The 15,369-nt window shown below is 55.2% G+C and overlaps 1 protein-coding gene across 1 annotated transcript; it reads left to right on the top strand.

The window, feature by feature from the left end:
• Nucleotides 1-576: 576 nt before the first annotated feature.
• TMEM151A (transmembrane protein 151A) lies at nt 577-5,511 on the top strand. Its single transcript, XM_067748252.1, has 2 exons — nt 577-817; nt 3,045-5,511. The coding sequence occupies exons 1-2, from the start codon at nt 740-742 to the stop codon at nt 4,374-4,376; spliced, it is 1,410 nt and encodes a 469-aa protein (XP_067604353.1). The 5' UTR covers nt 577-739; the 3' UTR covers nt 4,377-5,511.
• Nucleotides 5,512-15,369: the final 9,858 nt, after the last annotated feature.

Here is a 15,369-nt window from a genome sequence, read left to right as displayed (position 1 = left end):
GGGGGTCCTCTCATGCAGGACGAATCCCACTCGCCTGGACAGCATGATGAATGTGCATTGAATCCAGCACCTTTCCATCCCCATTTCTCCGGTGGGAAAACTGAGGTTGGGGGTGAAGGGTGCCGACTCAAGATCACAAAGCCTAGGGCCCCGGGTGTCCTGGCCTCCTGCTTGCCTGCTCTAAGTGGAGCCCAGCTCCTCTGCCCAGCTAACGAGGCTCACCACAGCTTTCAAGGCTGTAACTGCCCCCTCCACCACCACAAGCGAGGCTTCAGGGGTGGGGTCTGGGTGAGCTCAGGCCTGGGCCTACTCAGAGATAGGACCCCGCGGGTACCCACCCTCTTCGAGATTCATTTTACAGCAGGGGAGTCTCAGGCCCCAGAGAGCAAGGACTTGTCCAAGGTCGCAAGCTCGATCGCGGCAGGAAGGGAACCCAGGCGTCCGTCCGCCCAGCCTGGGCTTCTCAGGGGTGGGGGCAGCACCCGCGGTGCCAGGCGCTGCCGGCGGCGCAGAGGGTGCCGCGGGGGCGGGGTCAGCGGAGGGCGGGGCGCCGGGCACCGCGGCTGCCAACGCCACCGCGGCTGCCAACGCCTCCGCCGCGCTAAGGCTCTAGCTCCGCGCACTCCCTCCGCGGCCGCTGAGCCGAGCGGACGCCCTCCGGGGCCGCGCCGCAGCCCTCCGCGCTCCCCCCTATCATGCCCCGGGCCCAGGCGGGGGCCGCCCAAGCAGCCAGGACACCATGCCCGAGGGCGGCGGTGGCGGCGACGGCGGGGAGGTGCCCGCGCTCATCCCGGACGGCGAGCCGCTGCGGGAGGAGGTACCGGCTCTGTGTGGTGGGGGCCGGAGCCGGGGCTGGAGCGGGAAGAGGGGGACAAGGGAAGGGGCGACCCCCGAGGCGGGGGCTGAGGAGGGAAGTCCGGAGACCCTGTGGCCAATGACGTCACTGGGGTAGCCTGCGTCCTGCAAGAGGTCCTGGGACCTAGGGGCCCACGTGGGGGTAGGGGTGGGGTTGGCTGGGAAGGGATATGGGGGCAACTCCCGCCCCCGACGCCCCCTCATCCCGCCTCGCCTTCCTGTGACGTCAGCACCTGGCCCCTGCGCGGCCCCATTCTGCAGCGCTGCCCCTCACCCCCAGAGCCCCGGGGTCAGGCCCCCAGGCACTCACGAGGTGCCGGGGCGGCGCCTGCAATGCAGCAGCGGTAGCGGGGACTCGGGGGGCGGGGAGCGGAGGGAGGAGGGGAAAGAGGGAGGGAGGTGGCCTTTGGTACCCCTTCTCCCTCTCCCTGAGGTGAGGCCCCAGGGCCCATCATGCTGGTTGGGACCCTCAGAATGGCCCCTCCTCAGTCCTAGCCACGAAGAGGGTCTGCAGGGCTGTAGGGCCCAGTGTGGGGTGTTGGGGGTGGTGGGTGGTGAGTAGATCTCTGTGTGTGTTTCGGTGGACAGAGGTTGCTTGTGGGTGTGTGAATGTCAGTGCGTGCTCCGCACACCTCGAATGGAATATACGTGCCCTATAGGCAGGTGAAGGTCTGGTGGCTTGGGTGAAATGCTCACGTGTGAGTGCATGTGAGTGTATCGTCCTGCGGTGTGTGGGTCTCTCCCGGTAGTCTGTAGGGTGTGGGTGTCAGGTCGCAGTAGGGGTGGGGGCATGTGCACCGTGGTAGGTAAGGGGCTGCCGTGTCCCTGCGCTTCAGTGAATGTGTAACATTTATGTGCATCTGTGTCCTGTGGTGGGTGGGTTGGGGGAGGGGATGCGTGTGCACCTGTGCGCCAAGTTACAGTGGGGGAGGGGGGTTGCGCCCTGGGCTCTGGTGAGGGTCTGCTGTGTGCTGGATATACAGGCAGTGGTCACATTGCCGGTGGGAGGTTCTTCCGTGAACTTAGGGTAGGGTGGGGTGGGGTGGGGGTCGCGGATGAGGGCAGGTGCATCCCTCTGGCCCCGCAGGTCAGGGTAGTGGTATGCCTCTGTGGCGGGCGGCTGCTCTGGGCTGGGGTGGGGACAGTTCCTCTCCTCCTGGGTTTCTCACAGCCTGGTGGGGGTGGGACTGTGGGGCAAAAGGTGGCCCCTTAACCCCCCACCCCTGCTGCTTCCTCCAGACCACGTCTTCCTTCTCCCCCTTTTCACCCCTTCTCTTTCCTTAGGCACCTGGGGATGAGGCGGGAGCCAGGCTGGCAGCCCGGGCCAGGGAGTGGTCCCTGCTGCCCAGCAGCTGTGTGCCGCTCCACCCCCAGCACAGACGGGGAGTGGAGGACGGCACTCCATCTGCTCCCCACCCCACCACCCAGACTCACACCTCTCCCTCTCTTCCTCTTTCTCGTTTACTTGAAAGCCTCGCCCAAGTCTCCTGCTGTCCCTAGCGAGACCAAGGGACCAGAGGGAGTTGCAGGGTAACGGTAATAATATTTATTCCCATGGCCAGACCCTGTGCCAAGATCTTCACACATTATGATCTCGATGAATCCTCACAACAACCCCAGTTTACAGAGGAGGAAGTTGAGGTCCAGAGAGGATGAGGGAACTGCCCAAGTCATACAGTGAGTGGTGGAGCCAGCACCCAATCCTGGGCTCCTAAGCCCATGCTCTTCACCCCTAGGACCCCTGCCACCCTGGCTTCCCACACCACCAGGTCCAGGAATCAGTGCCCAGAGAGGGCAGGGATATGGCCACAATCACACAGCAAATCGGGAGCAAAGTCAGGACCAGAGCTCAGTTTTCTCAGTGGCCAGTCATGGGGGAGGGGGGGTCCTCTCCTCTTTTGGCAGAGATGGGTCTATTTTGTCCTACATGCCCCTGACCGAGAGATGACAGGGCACGGTGGAGGATAGGCTTGGGGCAGACAGGCCTGGGTTTGAGTCCTGCAGCTCGACTGTCAGTTGGCTAGAAGGGTGAGGCCTGGAGCAAGTTGCCCCGTCCCTCAGAGCCTCAGTTTCCTCCTCTGTAAAGTGGGGGCACAGCACCACCTCGTCCAGTGGCTTCCGCAGAGCAGCAGGCACAGCTGATGGCCGCGTGCTGACCCACGCCTCTCCTCTCTCTGCCCACTCTGCAGCAGCGGCCCCTGAAACAGTCCCTGGGGAGCTCCCTGTGCCGCGAGTCGCACTGGAAGTGCCTGCTTCTCACGCTGCTCATCCATGCCTGCGGCGCCGTGGTAGCCTGGTGTCGCCTGGCCACGGTGCCACGGCTGATCCTGGGGCCCGAGGCGGCCCTGGCCCAGGGGGCTGGGGGCCCGCCGCCCACCTACCCAGCCAGCCCCTGCTCGGATGGCTACCTGTACATCCCACTGGCCTTTGTCTCCCTCCTCTACCTCCTCTACCTGGCCGAGTGCTGGCACTGTCACGTGCGCTCCTGCCAGGCGCCGCGCACCGACGCCAACACGGTGCTCGCCCTGATCCGCCGGCTGCAGCAGGCGCCGCCCTGCGTCTGGTGGAAGGCCACCAGCTACCACTACGTGCGGCGCACCCGCCAGATCACCCGCTACCGCAACGGCGACGCCTACACCACCACGCAGGTCTACCACGAGAGGGCCGACAGCCGCTCGGCTCGGGGCGAGTTCGACTACTCGGCCCACGGCGTCCGCGACGTCTCCAAGGAGCTCGTGGGCCTGGCCGACCACGCGGCCACACGGCTGCGCTTCACCAAGTGCTTCAGCTTCGGCAGCGCCGAGGCCGAGGCCTCGTACCTCACGCAGCGGGCCCGCTTCTTCAGCGCCAACGAGGGCCTGGATGACTACTTGGAGGCCCGGGAGGGCATGCACCTGAAGGACGTGGACTTCCGCGAGTCCCTCATGGTCTTCGCCGACCCTCGCAGCCCGCCGTGGTACGCGCGCGCCTGGGTCTTCTGGCTGGTGTCGGCGGCCACGCTGTCCTGGCCGCTGCGCGTTGTGGCGGCCTACGGCACGGCCCACGTGCACTACCAGGTGGAGAAGCTCTTCGGCGCCAGCTCGCCCGCACCCGGGGCCGGGCCCAGCGGGCCCCCGCTCTCCCGTGTGGCCACGGTGGACTTCACCGAGCTCGAGTGGCACATCTGCTCCAACCGGCAGCTGGTGCCCAGCTACTCAGAGGCCGTGGTCATGGACGCCAGCTCGGGCGCCTACCTCCGTGGCTGCCAGCGCTGCCGCCGCTCTGTCAGCAGCAACTCGCTGCCCCCCGCCCGGCCCAGCGGGCCCCGCCTGCCTTTTAGCCGCAGCCGCCTCTCGCTGGGAGCCGGGGGCCGCGCCACGCCGGGGGTCTTCCGAAGCCTAAGCGGGGGGCCGCTGGGGCGCCGTGGAGAGGACACGGAGCCCCTGGAAAGCCCACCGTGCTACGAGGATGCCCTTTACTTCCCCGTGCTCATCGTCCACGGTGACAGCGGCTGCCAGGGGGACGGGCAGGGTGCGCTCTGAGACCCACGCGGCCCCCACACTGGCCCTCCCCCCACCATCCCACCACGGGGCTTCCATGCCTGAGTAATTGTTATCCAGAACAGGAGGGAAGACAGATCAGCACACGACGGATGGGGTGGGGTTGGAGCCCTTAGACAGGCTAACATGCAGGGACCCACGGTCATTTTGGGGGCGGAGGGACACCACCGCGGTTGGGTCTACGTACCATCCCAGCATGGCTCCCCTCCAACCACCACCACGTCCCACCCCCTGCGATGGCGGACGATCTAGCCTGGGGGCCTCTCAGGCTGCGCAGGGAAGGAAGTTTCCGGAAAGCCTGGGCTGGGGGAGGAGTCCCAGGGACAGCTGTTGCCTGCAGTAGAGGGCTGCCTATGGACTCTTCCCTGCATGGCTGAAGCCACGTCGGGGGCCCTCGAGCAACCCAGAAGCACAAATCGGTGGTTTGGGGCCGCCCAGCTGGGCTGGCATCCATGAACCTGAAGAGCCGGCTACGGCAGCACCACGGCCTCGGCCCCACCACCCTCCCAAAGTCCCCATCCTCCTTCCCTGACAGGCCCGTCCCTGCCTGCCCTCTGGCCTCTGCTCAGGGCCAGTCCCTGATCAGACCCTGTGGTGCGGCCCCTCTACCAGGAGCCTGGTTCTTGGAGCACAGCCCTGTCCCACCCCACCCCTCTGTCTTCCCTGGTCCACCCTCCCCTGCACATCCAGTCACCCCTGTAACCCGGGGTTGTTTCCCAGGGCCCCATCTCAATTCCATATTCCCTGGTCTCTGCTCCTGGCCCCAGAAGTCCATGTCCGCCTCTGTCAGCCGCGCACACGCCTTCCAGGCTGTGTCCTCTCATCGCCCCCTGACTTCTCTGCTCTTTACCTTCCTGATGACCCACGGGGCTCAGGGCTATCGGGCATCCGAGGGGCCTTGGCCCCGGCCACAGCCTCTTGGACGATGCCCTTGCTCTGCCATGGAGGCCCCTGCTTCCCCCGTCCCTGGGGCTTGGCCCAGGGGACACCAGCCCTCCCCCAGGGAGGAGAGAGTAGTCCCTTCCCTTCCAACTGGGGCTTCCACCCACTCTCATGGGCCGGTGGGGGAGGGAGGAGGCAGAGAAAATGCAGATAAAATAAAAGGTATGAAATGGAAGGTCTTCTCACGTGCATTCCTGGGTGGTGGGTTCAAGGCCACTACAACAAACACAATGGGCCATGTTGGGTCTGGGAGGGGATGCAGGGTGGGGCTGCAGCACCCCCAGGAGAGGGTGAGCTCCCTGCCTGGCCTGGGGTCTCTGAGACTCAGATTGAGGTTGCTCTGAGCAGCTGACCACCCGACCGGTGTCTGGGTCGCTTCTAAGAGACTGTCCAAATGGCCCCTCTTCCAGCCCAGCAGCGGTTTCCATTCTGCTGCTGGGTGTGCTGAGGACTAAGGGAGTGTGGCTGGTCCCCAAAGTGGGAAGGAAGAGGTACGGCCTGTGGCGCAAATTCAGTTCCCCCGATGGCTGCTGGTGTCATGAATCTGGGGGAATGGGCACTGAGCAGGTCAGAGGACGCAAAGCTGGAAACAGCCAGCCCCAAATCAGGGCATGGGGTCTGAAGACGGAAGAGGGCAAAGGAAGGGCCTCCCTCAGTGGTGGAGCTCGAGCGGCCCTTGGAAGTGACATCTTCCTGTACAGCTGTGCAGGGTGTTCACTGTGCAAGAGGCAAGTGTGGGTGGAATCCCACCTGTGGGCCACTCCTCAAGCCCTGGCACGAAGCTGCATCTGCTTGGATGAAGGGCACCCTTTTCTAATCCATGCAAAGGCACCATAATGGCCAGTGGTGGCCCTAGAAGAGTGCAGAGAATGGATGGGATTCCCCCAGGCAGAGACAAGGCGAAGGGTGCTCTGGGCAGTGGGAGCTGCCTGCACAAAGGCTTGGGTGCAGGGCATGAAGCAAGGGTGGAAGCAGAGCTGTGGAAGAGGTGGCTGAGGCCTTCAACACCAATCCCTTAACTGAGGCATTGCCCTTAAACTGGGGCAAACTGGAGCCCTGGAAGGTGGTTGAGCAGGGAAGTGACAAGCTCAGGACTGCATATTAGGATTTTTAGCAGAATTCCAGCTGCCTGCTGGCCACATGGGGAGGGTGGAGTTAGAGACCAGAGCTTTCCCTGTGCATCAGCCCACTGCCTCACAGTGGGTGAAGTCAAACCTTTGTTCAGAAGCAACTTAGGTGGAAAAGTCCGTGGTGCCCAAACATTCAAGGAGGCTGCAGCAGGCAGGGGGGCAACGTGTGGCTCCGGCTCGTCCCCATGGGGAAGACTTCCCTCTTCCGCCATCCTGCTCTAACACCTCAGCCACCAATGGCCCACCAACCACTATCCATTCTCCCCTCCTCAATACCAGAACTCCAGTTTTACTTTAGATGGCGATGAGCCCAGCTAAAAGGCAATATTTCCAGCCTCCCTTGCACATATGGTGTGGCTGTGTGACCTAATTTTAGGGTATGAGATATAAGGAGAAGGTCTTGGAAGGGATTTCTAAAAATGCTCCTTGAAATAGAAACAATATTGGTGAAGGCTAGTTCTGTCCTCTCTGCTTCATCCTGCATTCCGCCTGGAGCACAGATGTGATAGTTGGAACTCCAGTAGCTACTTGGGACCTGGAGATGACCTTGAGAATTGTAGCCATGTGCTGAGGATAGCAGAGAAGCAAGATAAAAGACCTGGGGCTGGGAATTCCCTGATGGTCCAGTGGTTAGGACTCTGAGTTTCCACTACCGGGGAGCACAGATTCGATCCCTGGCCAGGGAACTAGGATCCTGCATGCCATGCGGCGTGGCCAAAAAAAAAAAAAAAAAGACCCTAGGCTTCTGATGACACCATAGGTGTGTCCACATCATCCCTGGGTTGCCTGCTTTCAAACCCTCTCAGTGAAAAAGAGAAATAAACCATTAGTTTGTTTAAGCCACTGGTTTTTCTTGTCTCTATTACCAGCAGCCCATATTATTACCTATTTACTGCTGCATCACAAATTACCCCCAAACTTAGCGGCTTACAACGTCAATAATCATTATTATCTCTCCTGGTTTCTGTGGGTCAAGAATTCAGACATGGCACAGTGGGAGTGGCTTATCTCTGTTCCATGATGTCTAGGGCCTCTGCTGGAAGAATCAAAAGCCGGGAATCATCCATGAGGCTTGTTCATTCATGTGGCCGGCAGTTGACGCTGGCGGATGGCTGAGGGCCTACCTAGGGCTATTGGCTGGAACACCAAAAGAGGGCCTCTCCATGTGGCTTGGGCTTCCTTTTAACTTGGTGTCTAGGTTCCAAGGACAAGTGTACCAAGAGAGTGGAGGCTGTATTGCCCTTTGCAATCTAGCCTCAGAAGTCACATGCATCACTTCTGCCCCTTTCTATTGGTTAAAGCCATTACAAAGGTCCACCCAGTTTCAAGGTGAGGGAACATAAGACCCCGCCTCTCACTGGAGGCTTGCCAACATCGCATTGTAAGATTAGCACGTGGGATGGCAGATCTATTAGTGGCCATCTTCAAAAATGCAGTTGGCCAATGAGCCAAATGCCATTCCTAACAAACCAACATCTATAGGCTGGTCTGAAAAATTAGCACCAACCGTTTTTTTGTGTTTTGTTTGTTTTGGGGGGTTTTTTTGGCTGCACCGTGTAGCTTGTGGGATTGACCAGGGGCTGAACCCAGGCCTCGGCGGTAGACCGCCAGGGAATTCCTGAACACCAACCATTTTATAATGTTTGTTTGAGGGAGAAGGTGGTGGTATATCAGATGTGGGCCTACTAGGGGCAGAATGACATGCTTAGGTCATTTATTTGGGCCCTCTAGCCTACAGTAGATTAAATATGGCCACAAACTCTCTGTAGCTCATCCCCTCAGGAGGTGGAATCTATTTCCTTGCTCTCTAAATCTGGGCTGGCCTTATGACTTGCTCTGTCCAGTAGAATGTGGCAGAAGTGAGGCTGCACAGCTTTGGAGGCTAGGCCTCGAGAGGACTTGCAGCTTCCACCTGTGCTCTCTTGGAGCCCCGAGACCACCAGGCTGTGAAGATGCCCAGCCTAGTCTCCTGACAGATGAGAGGTCACATGCCCCAGCCAAGAGCCTGGACATGCCAGCCCAGATGGAGCCACACATGACTGTAGCCACAGGAGTGACCCCCAGGTAAGAGTAGCAGACTAGCAGACGAACCACCGAGCTGATCCCAGCCCAAATTGCTGACCTACAGAATGGTGAGAAATAAGAAATCCTTGTCGTTTCAAGCCACTAAGTTTTGGAGTGGTTTGTTACATGCAATGGATAGCTGATACAGGCTCTGAACCCATTTCCACCTCTTAATGAAGGGTCACTAGGCCTGCAAAGCCTGGTGAAACTGGAAACCCCAGTGTCTGCTGGACAGCTCCCATCTGGTGGTCTGCTGTCTCTTGTTCATGTTGGGTCTCTATTTGAGCCAACAGTGAACCAGGATACCCCATTCTAAACCATTCTCAAAGGAGAATAATGGCTGAGGAAGGGGGCAGAGCTTTGTCCCCAGATCCCAGAGACCTCTGCCTCTGCTCTCTGATCGAGGCCTGACTCAGCTCCACACAGCACAGCTGAAACAAGGTGCCCGATCTCCACACCCCCAACCCTGCTTCTCTCGATCTTTTCCATCTCAGGAAATAGTGTCACCACTGTTGCTTAAGCCAGGCGCTTGTATAGCAATCTTCTTCTTCATAGTTTTTTTTAAAAACTTTGTATTACGTAAAATTTCAAAGACCACAAAAGTAGAGAGATTGGTGCAACAAGGCCCTTCGTCTCCAGCGCCCAGCGCCGCAGCCATCGCCCACCAGGACCAGTCTTATTTCACCCACACCCCCTGCCCCACTTCTCCCCGCTCCAATTGGACTATCTCGAAGATCTGGAAGTTGTAACATTTGATCCATGAACACCTCCCTCACCCCTGATGTGACATCTACACCCAGGATTCTGCCTACAACACATCTCTCTAAACACCCCCAGTCCTCTCCAAGCCACCACCTTGCTCCAGGTCCCCCTAGGGGGTCCTCTTCCAGTGACAACCTTGGACTCCAACAAGCCTCCCCTTCCTCGCATCCCCTCCAGCCCATGCAGAATCACCTTAAAATATAAACCAAATCACATCTTCACCTCACTCAAAATATACCAGTGCCTCAGGACTTCCCTGGCGGTCCAGCAGCTAAGACTCCGTGCTTCCACTGCAGGGGGCACGGATTCCATCCCTGGTCAGGGAAGGAAGATCCCGCATGCCTCGTGGTGCGAAAAAAAAATATATATATATATATATATGTATATGTATGTGTGTATATATATATATATATATATATATATATATATATATATATATATATATATATGTATGTATCAGTGCCTCAAGGAAAACCCAGACTCCTGCCCTGGTCCTCAGACCCCTGTGAGGTCTGGCGGACAACCCCAAGCTCCCCTCTCCTTTTGGAGCTCCAGCCACTGTGGCCTCATGCCTGATCCTACAACAAACCAGGCTCCTTCCCGCCTCGAGGTCTCGGCACATGCTGTGCTAGCTCCAGGAGCCTTCCGCATCCCCAGCTCTTCCCGAGACGCCCTGACTGCTCTGTCTGAAGCCATCCACTGTTCTACCTCAGCTCCCTTTGCATTTCTTTTCTGCCATTCACCATAAGTGGCAATTATTTTTATTTATGTATGCATGAGGTTATTATTTGTTTCTTCTCTTAGAACTAAGCTATGGGAGGCAAATGGTAACAGGTGCAGACCTTTCAGTCTGACGGAGTTCCAATTCTGCCACTACCACCTGAGTGGCCCTGGGCAAGTTACTTATCCTCTCTCTCAGCTGCAAAATGGGAGATAATAATAGAATTTTCTGACTTCCACGGGTTGTCATAAGGATTAAATAAGATAATATGCCACCATCACAAGATTGTAAATCAACTATAAAAAATAAATAAGAATAAAATCACAACAGTACTAAAAAAAAAAAAAAGATAATATGCCACCATGCTAAAAACGGGGTTTACAGCATAGCAAGTGCTCAATAAATTTAGCTATCATCATCATTTGTACTATTACTGTTATTAATTATACATAGGTACTCCAGGGCTTCCCTGGTGGTGCAGTGGTTAAGAATCCGCCTGCCAATGCAGGGGACACGGGTTTGAGCCCTGGTCGGGGAAGATCCCACATGCCTCGGAGCAACTAAGTCCGCGAGCCACAACTACTGAGTCCACATGCCACAACTACTGAAGCCCGCGTGCCTAGGGCCCGTGCTCCGCAACAAGAGAAGCCACCGCGATGAGCAGCCTGCACACCACAACGAAGAGTAGCCCCCGCTCGCCGCAGCTAGAGAAAGCCCGCACGCAGCAACGAACACCCAATGCAGCTAAAATAAATAAAATAATTAATAAATAAATAGATAAATAGGTCCATATTGCGCATGTGCACACACACTCACCAGCAGCCAGAACAGCGCCTGGCATACAGTCAATGTCCAGTGAACATGTGTTAAGTGAATGATTCCACAGCTTCTACCAACACCTCTGGGGTTACTGGGGCTACAAGGTCCTGAGGATTGGCTGGTGGCCCGCTTCACCTTATCCTGTGGCCCAGACCTGCCAAAGGAGATTTGCATCACTCAGTCTCACTGGAAGTGGGCCCATGGGCCCGAGAAGGGCAGCCAGGGAAGTGTGTGCTGCCTCCCCAACCCAGAGCAGCCCATGAGGTTTTGTGTCCCCTCTGTGGATGCAGACCCAGAACTACCGGACCCCTAGAGCACCCCCAGGTGGCAGGCCCGTGCACTTTTTGTGAGTTTCATCTTCCTTCCCAGGTCACACCCACTGCCCTCTGTCCTCCAGAGCCCCTGAGTATGAATTTATCACTGAAGTGGCTGGAAAGGACAAGGACACGTCCCTGAGTCAGGGTGGAAAGGCGAGCTGCTGCCCCGCTGGGTGAAGGCAAAAAGCCCCTGGGAGTCAGATCAACAGCAACGAAGAAAAGCAGAGCGGCCAAATTGATAACTGCACACCAAGTGCCAGAGGTTGTGCTGGCTCTGCTCCAAGGAGGAGTTTCTGTCTGGTATGTCAGCTGAGACCAAAATCGGCTAATTTTCAGTAACCTGTGGTTGCCCAGGAAAAGGCAGTTGTATTTTTCTTCTTTTTGGCTGCTGTTTGTAAAACTTATAAAATAAAACTGACCAAAATAAAAATACTGATTTTTTTTTTCCAGTAGAAGAGTTTTAATTTTTGTGTTATAAAACACAATGTGGGTGGACTTCCCTGGTGGCGCAGTGGTTAAGAATCTGCCTGCCAATGCAGGGGACATGGGTTCGAGTCCTGATCAGGGAAGGTCCCACATGCCACGGAGCAACTAAGCCTGTGCGCCACAACTACTGAGCCTGCGCTCTAGAGCCCGCGAGCCACAACTACTGAGCGCACATGCTACAACTACTGAAGCCCACGCGCCTAGAGGCCGTTCTCTGCAACAAGAGAAGCCACCGCAGTGGGAAGCCCACGCACCGCAACGAAGAGTAGCCCCCGCTGGCTGCAACTAGAGAAAGCCCGTGTGCAGCAATGAAGACTCAATGCAGCCAAAAATAAATAAATTAATTAATTAAAAAAAAAAAGACCCAACGCAGCTAAATAAATAAATATTGTAAAAAACCACAATGTGTTATAACTAATATTTTAATATTAGACTAATATTTTAATAAAAATCAAGTTCAAAACTCTAAAAAACACTTATAAAACAAACATAAGATCCTTGAAAATTTCAGACTCTGTGGACAGTTATGAAGTTAGGAGTTGGAGGGGAATTCCCCGGTGGTCCAGTGGTTAGGACTCGTTGCTCTCACCGCCTGGGGCCCGGGATCAATCCCTGGTTGGGGGACTAAGATCGCGCAAGCCACGCGGTGCAGCCAAACGAAACAAAACAAAAACAAAAAAAGCGCATCGCTCGTTTGTTTGCTGGGAAAGCAAGGGGTGGAACGTGAAGGACTCACCAGTGAAGGTGGTAGCTCCGGTGGTTTCAGGGACCGCCAACCGTGGGGTAGAAAGGAAGCTCCAATCTCCATTTTCAACCTGGCCCTCTTCCTTGAGGAGGAAGGAATTCCTTCTGGATTCAGGCATACAGGTACCTTCTTGAGTAGCCCACTTGGGTGACTTCCAAATACGGCAAACGCAGTAGAGCCCACACTGAATAGCACCCATCTCTCCAAAGTGGCTGCTTCTTCCATGTCTCCGCCTCCATGAATGGCACCACCAGGGGGAGCCAAAACCCGGCGGCCACAGTCCTCCTCCTTCACATTCAGCCGGTCACTGGATCCGGTCCAAATCCACTTGCCAACCACCTCTCAACTTTACTCTCTCCTCCCATCCCAACTCTGCTTCTGCCTTGGTTCAGATCACCACCCTCTCCTGCCTGAGCAGGGCCCTGGGTGGTCTCACCTTACGTATTCCTCTTTTTCCCAGTATTATTGAGATATAATTGGCATATAGCACTGTATACATTTAAGGTGTACAACATAATGATTTGACTTACATTAAAGTAATAGAAAAAATTTTTTCCTTGTGATGAAAACTCTTAAACTTATTTACTTAACAACTTTCATATAATACATACAGCACTGTTAATTATCTTGTCATGTTGTACATTACATCCCTAGTACTTATTTATCTTATAACTGGAACTTTGTACCTTTGACTACATTCATCCAATTCCCCATCCTCCTAGCCCCCACCTCTGGTAACTACAAATCTGATCTCTTTTTTTATGAGTTTGTTTGTTTTTGAAATATGACTGATCTATGACACTTTGTTAATTCCTTGTATACAGCATAGTGATTCAATATTTCTATACCTTTCAAGATAATCACCATGATAAGCCTAGCTGTCATCTGTCACATACAAATATATTACCTAATTATTGACTATATTCCCCACACTGTACATTTCATACCCATGACTCATTTATGCTGTACTGAAAGTTTGTACCTCTTAATCTCCCTCACCTATTTCTCTCCCTGCCCCTCGCCCCCCTCCTTACCTTATGTATTCTTGCTGCTCTCCTGTCTGGTTACTTTTGTAACCCTGATCCCTTGTGGAGTCTCTGATGCATAGTACGGTCTTGATAAATATTGGACAAGTGAGTGAATGGTTTGTTGTTTTAGTGTCTGGGGGGGTTCCAGTGGCCTCTACTTGACCCTTCTCCCTGTAATAGCCCTTGTTCCCATGGGGATATGGGGCTCTGCATGTGTCAAAATGTCCTAAATTACACACAGGAACGAGGAAAATAGTCCGAGGTGGGTCCTCTGTGAGCAAGCTCTGTGGCGGAGCCTCTACTAGGGAAGAAAATTAAAATCTCCTCTTTAATTATTTCCTTATTAGTGAGAGAAACTGCCACTTAGAGGTTGCCTGCCGCTTTAAACCAGCTGGTGGTTCTGTAATCTTCCCCTTCTGAAAGACTTCCCCTCCTCTTCAACCAACACAATTGCAGGCCCATGATCCAAGAGAGGCCAAATGGATGCTTGGAATGTAAATTTTAGGCAAAGTCTCACATATTCTGAGCCTGGCTGGGACAAGCATCCGGCAGTGGCCTGATCACGCGGCTCCTGCGTCCCCGCTCCAGCCTCCCAAGCTACCCCAGCTTCTGCTTGTGTCCAGGTCTGACTTTCAGCCCACATTAACCCTTAGCCCCACGGCTCCCAATGTCCTACCAAAGATTCCCTTCTATTTTGCTTGACATCGAAGTTTGCTGACTGCCTGGGGGCCAAGGTACCCCTGGGAGGAGAGCATTTGAGACCTCCTTTCCTTCTGAGGTTTAAAGTGATTACATAGAGACTTCCCTGGTGGCGCAGTGGTTAAGAATCCGCCTGCCAATGCAGGGGACACAGGTTTGAGCCCTGGTCCGGGAAGATCCCACATGCCGCGGAGCAACTAAGCCCGTGAGCCACAGCTACTGAGCCTGTCCTCTAGAGCCCGCGAGCTACAACTACTGAGTCCGTGTGTCACAACTACTGAAGCCCGCGTGCCTAGAGCCCGTGCTCCGCAACAAGAGAAGTCACTGCAATGAGAAGCCCGCACACCACAACGAAGAGTAGCCCCCTGCTCGCCACAGCAAGAGAAAGCCCACGCAGCAACGAAGACCCAACGCAGCCAATAAATACATAAATAAATAAATAAGAAACAACAACAACACATAAAGTGATTACACAGCCCCAGATGCTGGTGATGGACTTGAACTGAGATCAGATGGCAGGAAAGAACCCCAAGGGCCCCCAAGAGGGGGTGGCTAGACATAAGTTCAGTACGAGGGTCTGGATACAGGCCAAAGCTGGAAACATCTCCTGACGCAGCCCCTCACTCCCAAGGCTGTGACAGCTGTGGCAGCACACTGTCCCCTCCAGTGCCATGGCCACACGACCAGGAATGACTGTTGGGTGAAAATCGGCAGATAACAGCACCTCTCCCAGCAGTCTGGCTGCAGCAGAAAGTGGCTGGCAACTTCTCACTAGTAAACAAGCCGACAATAAAAAGAAGATTTTATCATCTGTCCTACTGGGCGCTCCACTGCAGGACCTGCTCGCTGTGGCTAGAGGGATTTCACACCAACCCAGCACTGTTTGCCTGGTCCCTAAGTGTGGCTGTCAGAATGATGGCCCCAAATATGCCCACATCTTAATCCCCTGGAACCTGTGAGTATATTATCTTACATGGAAAAGGAGATTTTGCAGATATGATTAAGGTTAAGAACCTTGAAAGAGGGAGATTATTATCCTGAAATATCCAGGTAGAGCACCCATTTTAATCAGTCCTTCGAGGGCTTCTTTAATCAGCCTGTCTTTTTTTTTTAATGTAAAAAGTTATTTATTTATTTATTGGGGCCGCACCGCACAGCATGCAGAACTTCCCCATTTAGGGATCGAACTCATGCCCCCTGCAGTGGAAGCACAGAATCTTAACCACTGGACCACCAAGGAAGTCCTAATCAGCCTATTTTCA

This window comes from Pseudorca crassidens, chromosome 9, assembly GCF_039906515.1.
Source record: "Pseudorca crassidens isolate mPseCra1 chromosome 9, mPseCra1.hap1, whole genome shotgun sequence".
NCBI classification, from domain to species: Eukaryota; Metazoa; Chordata; class Mammalia; order Artiodactyla; family Delphinidae; genus Pseudorca; species Pseudorca crassidens.
This window is presented reverse-complemented; position numbering and strand designations above follow the sequence as displayed.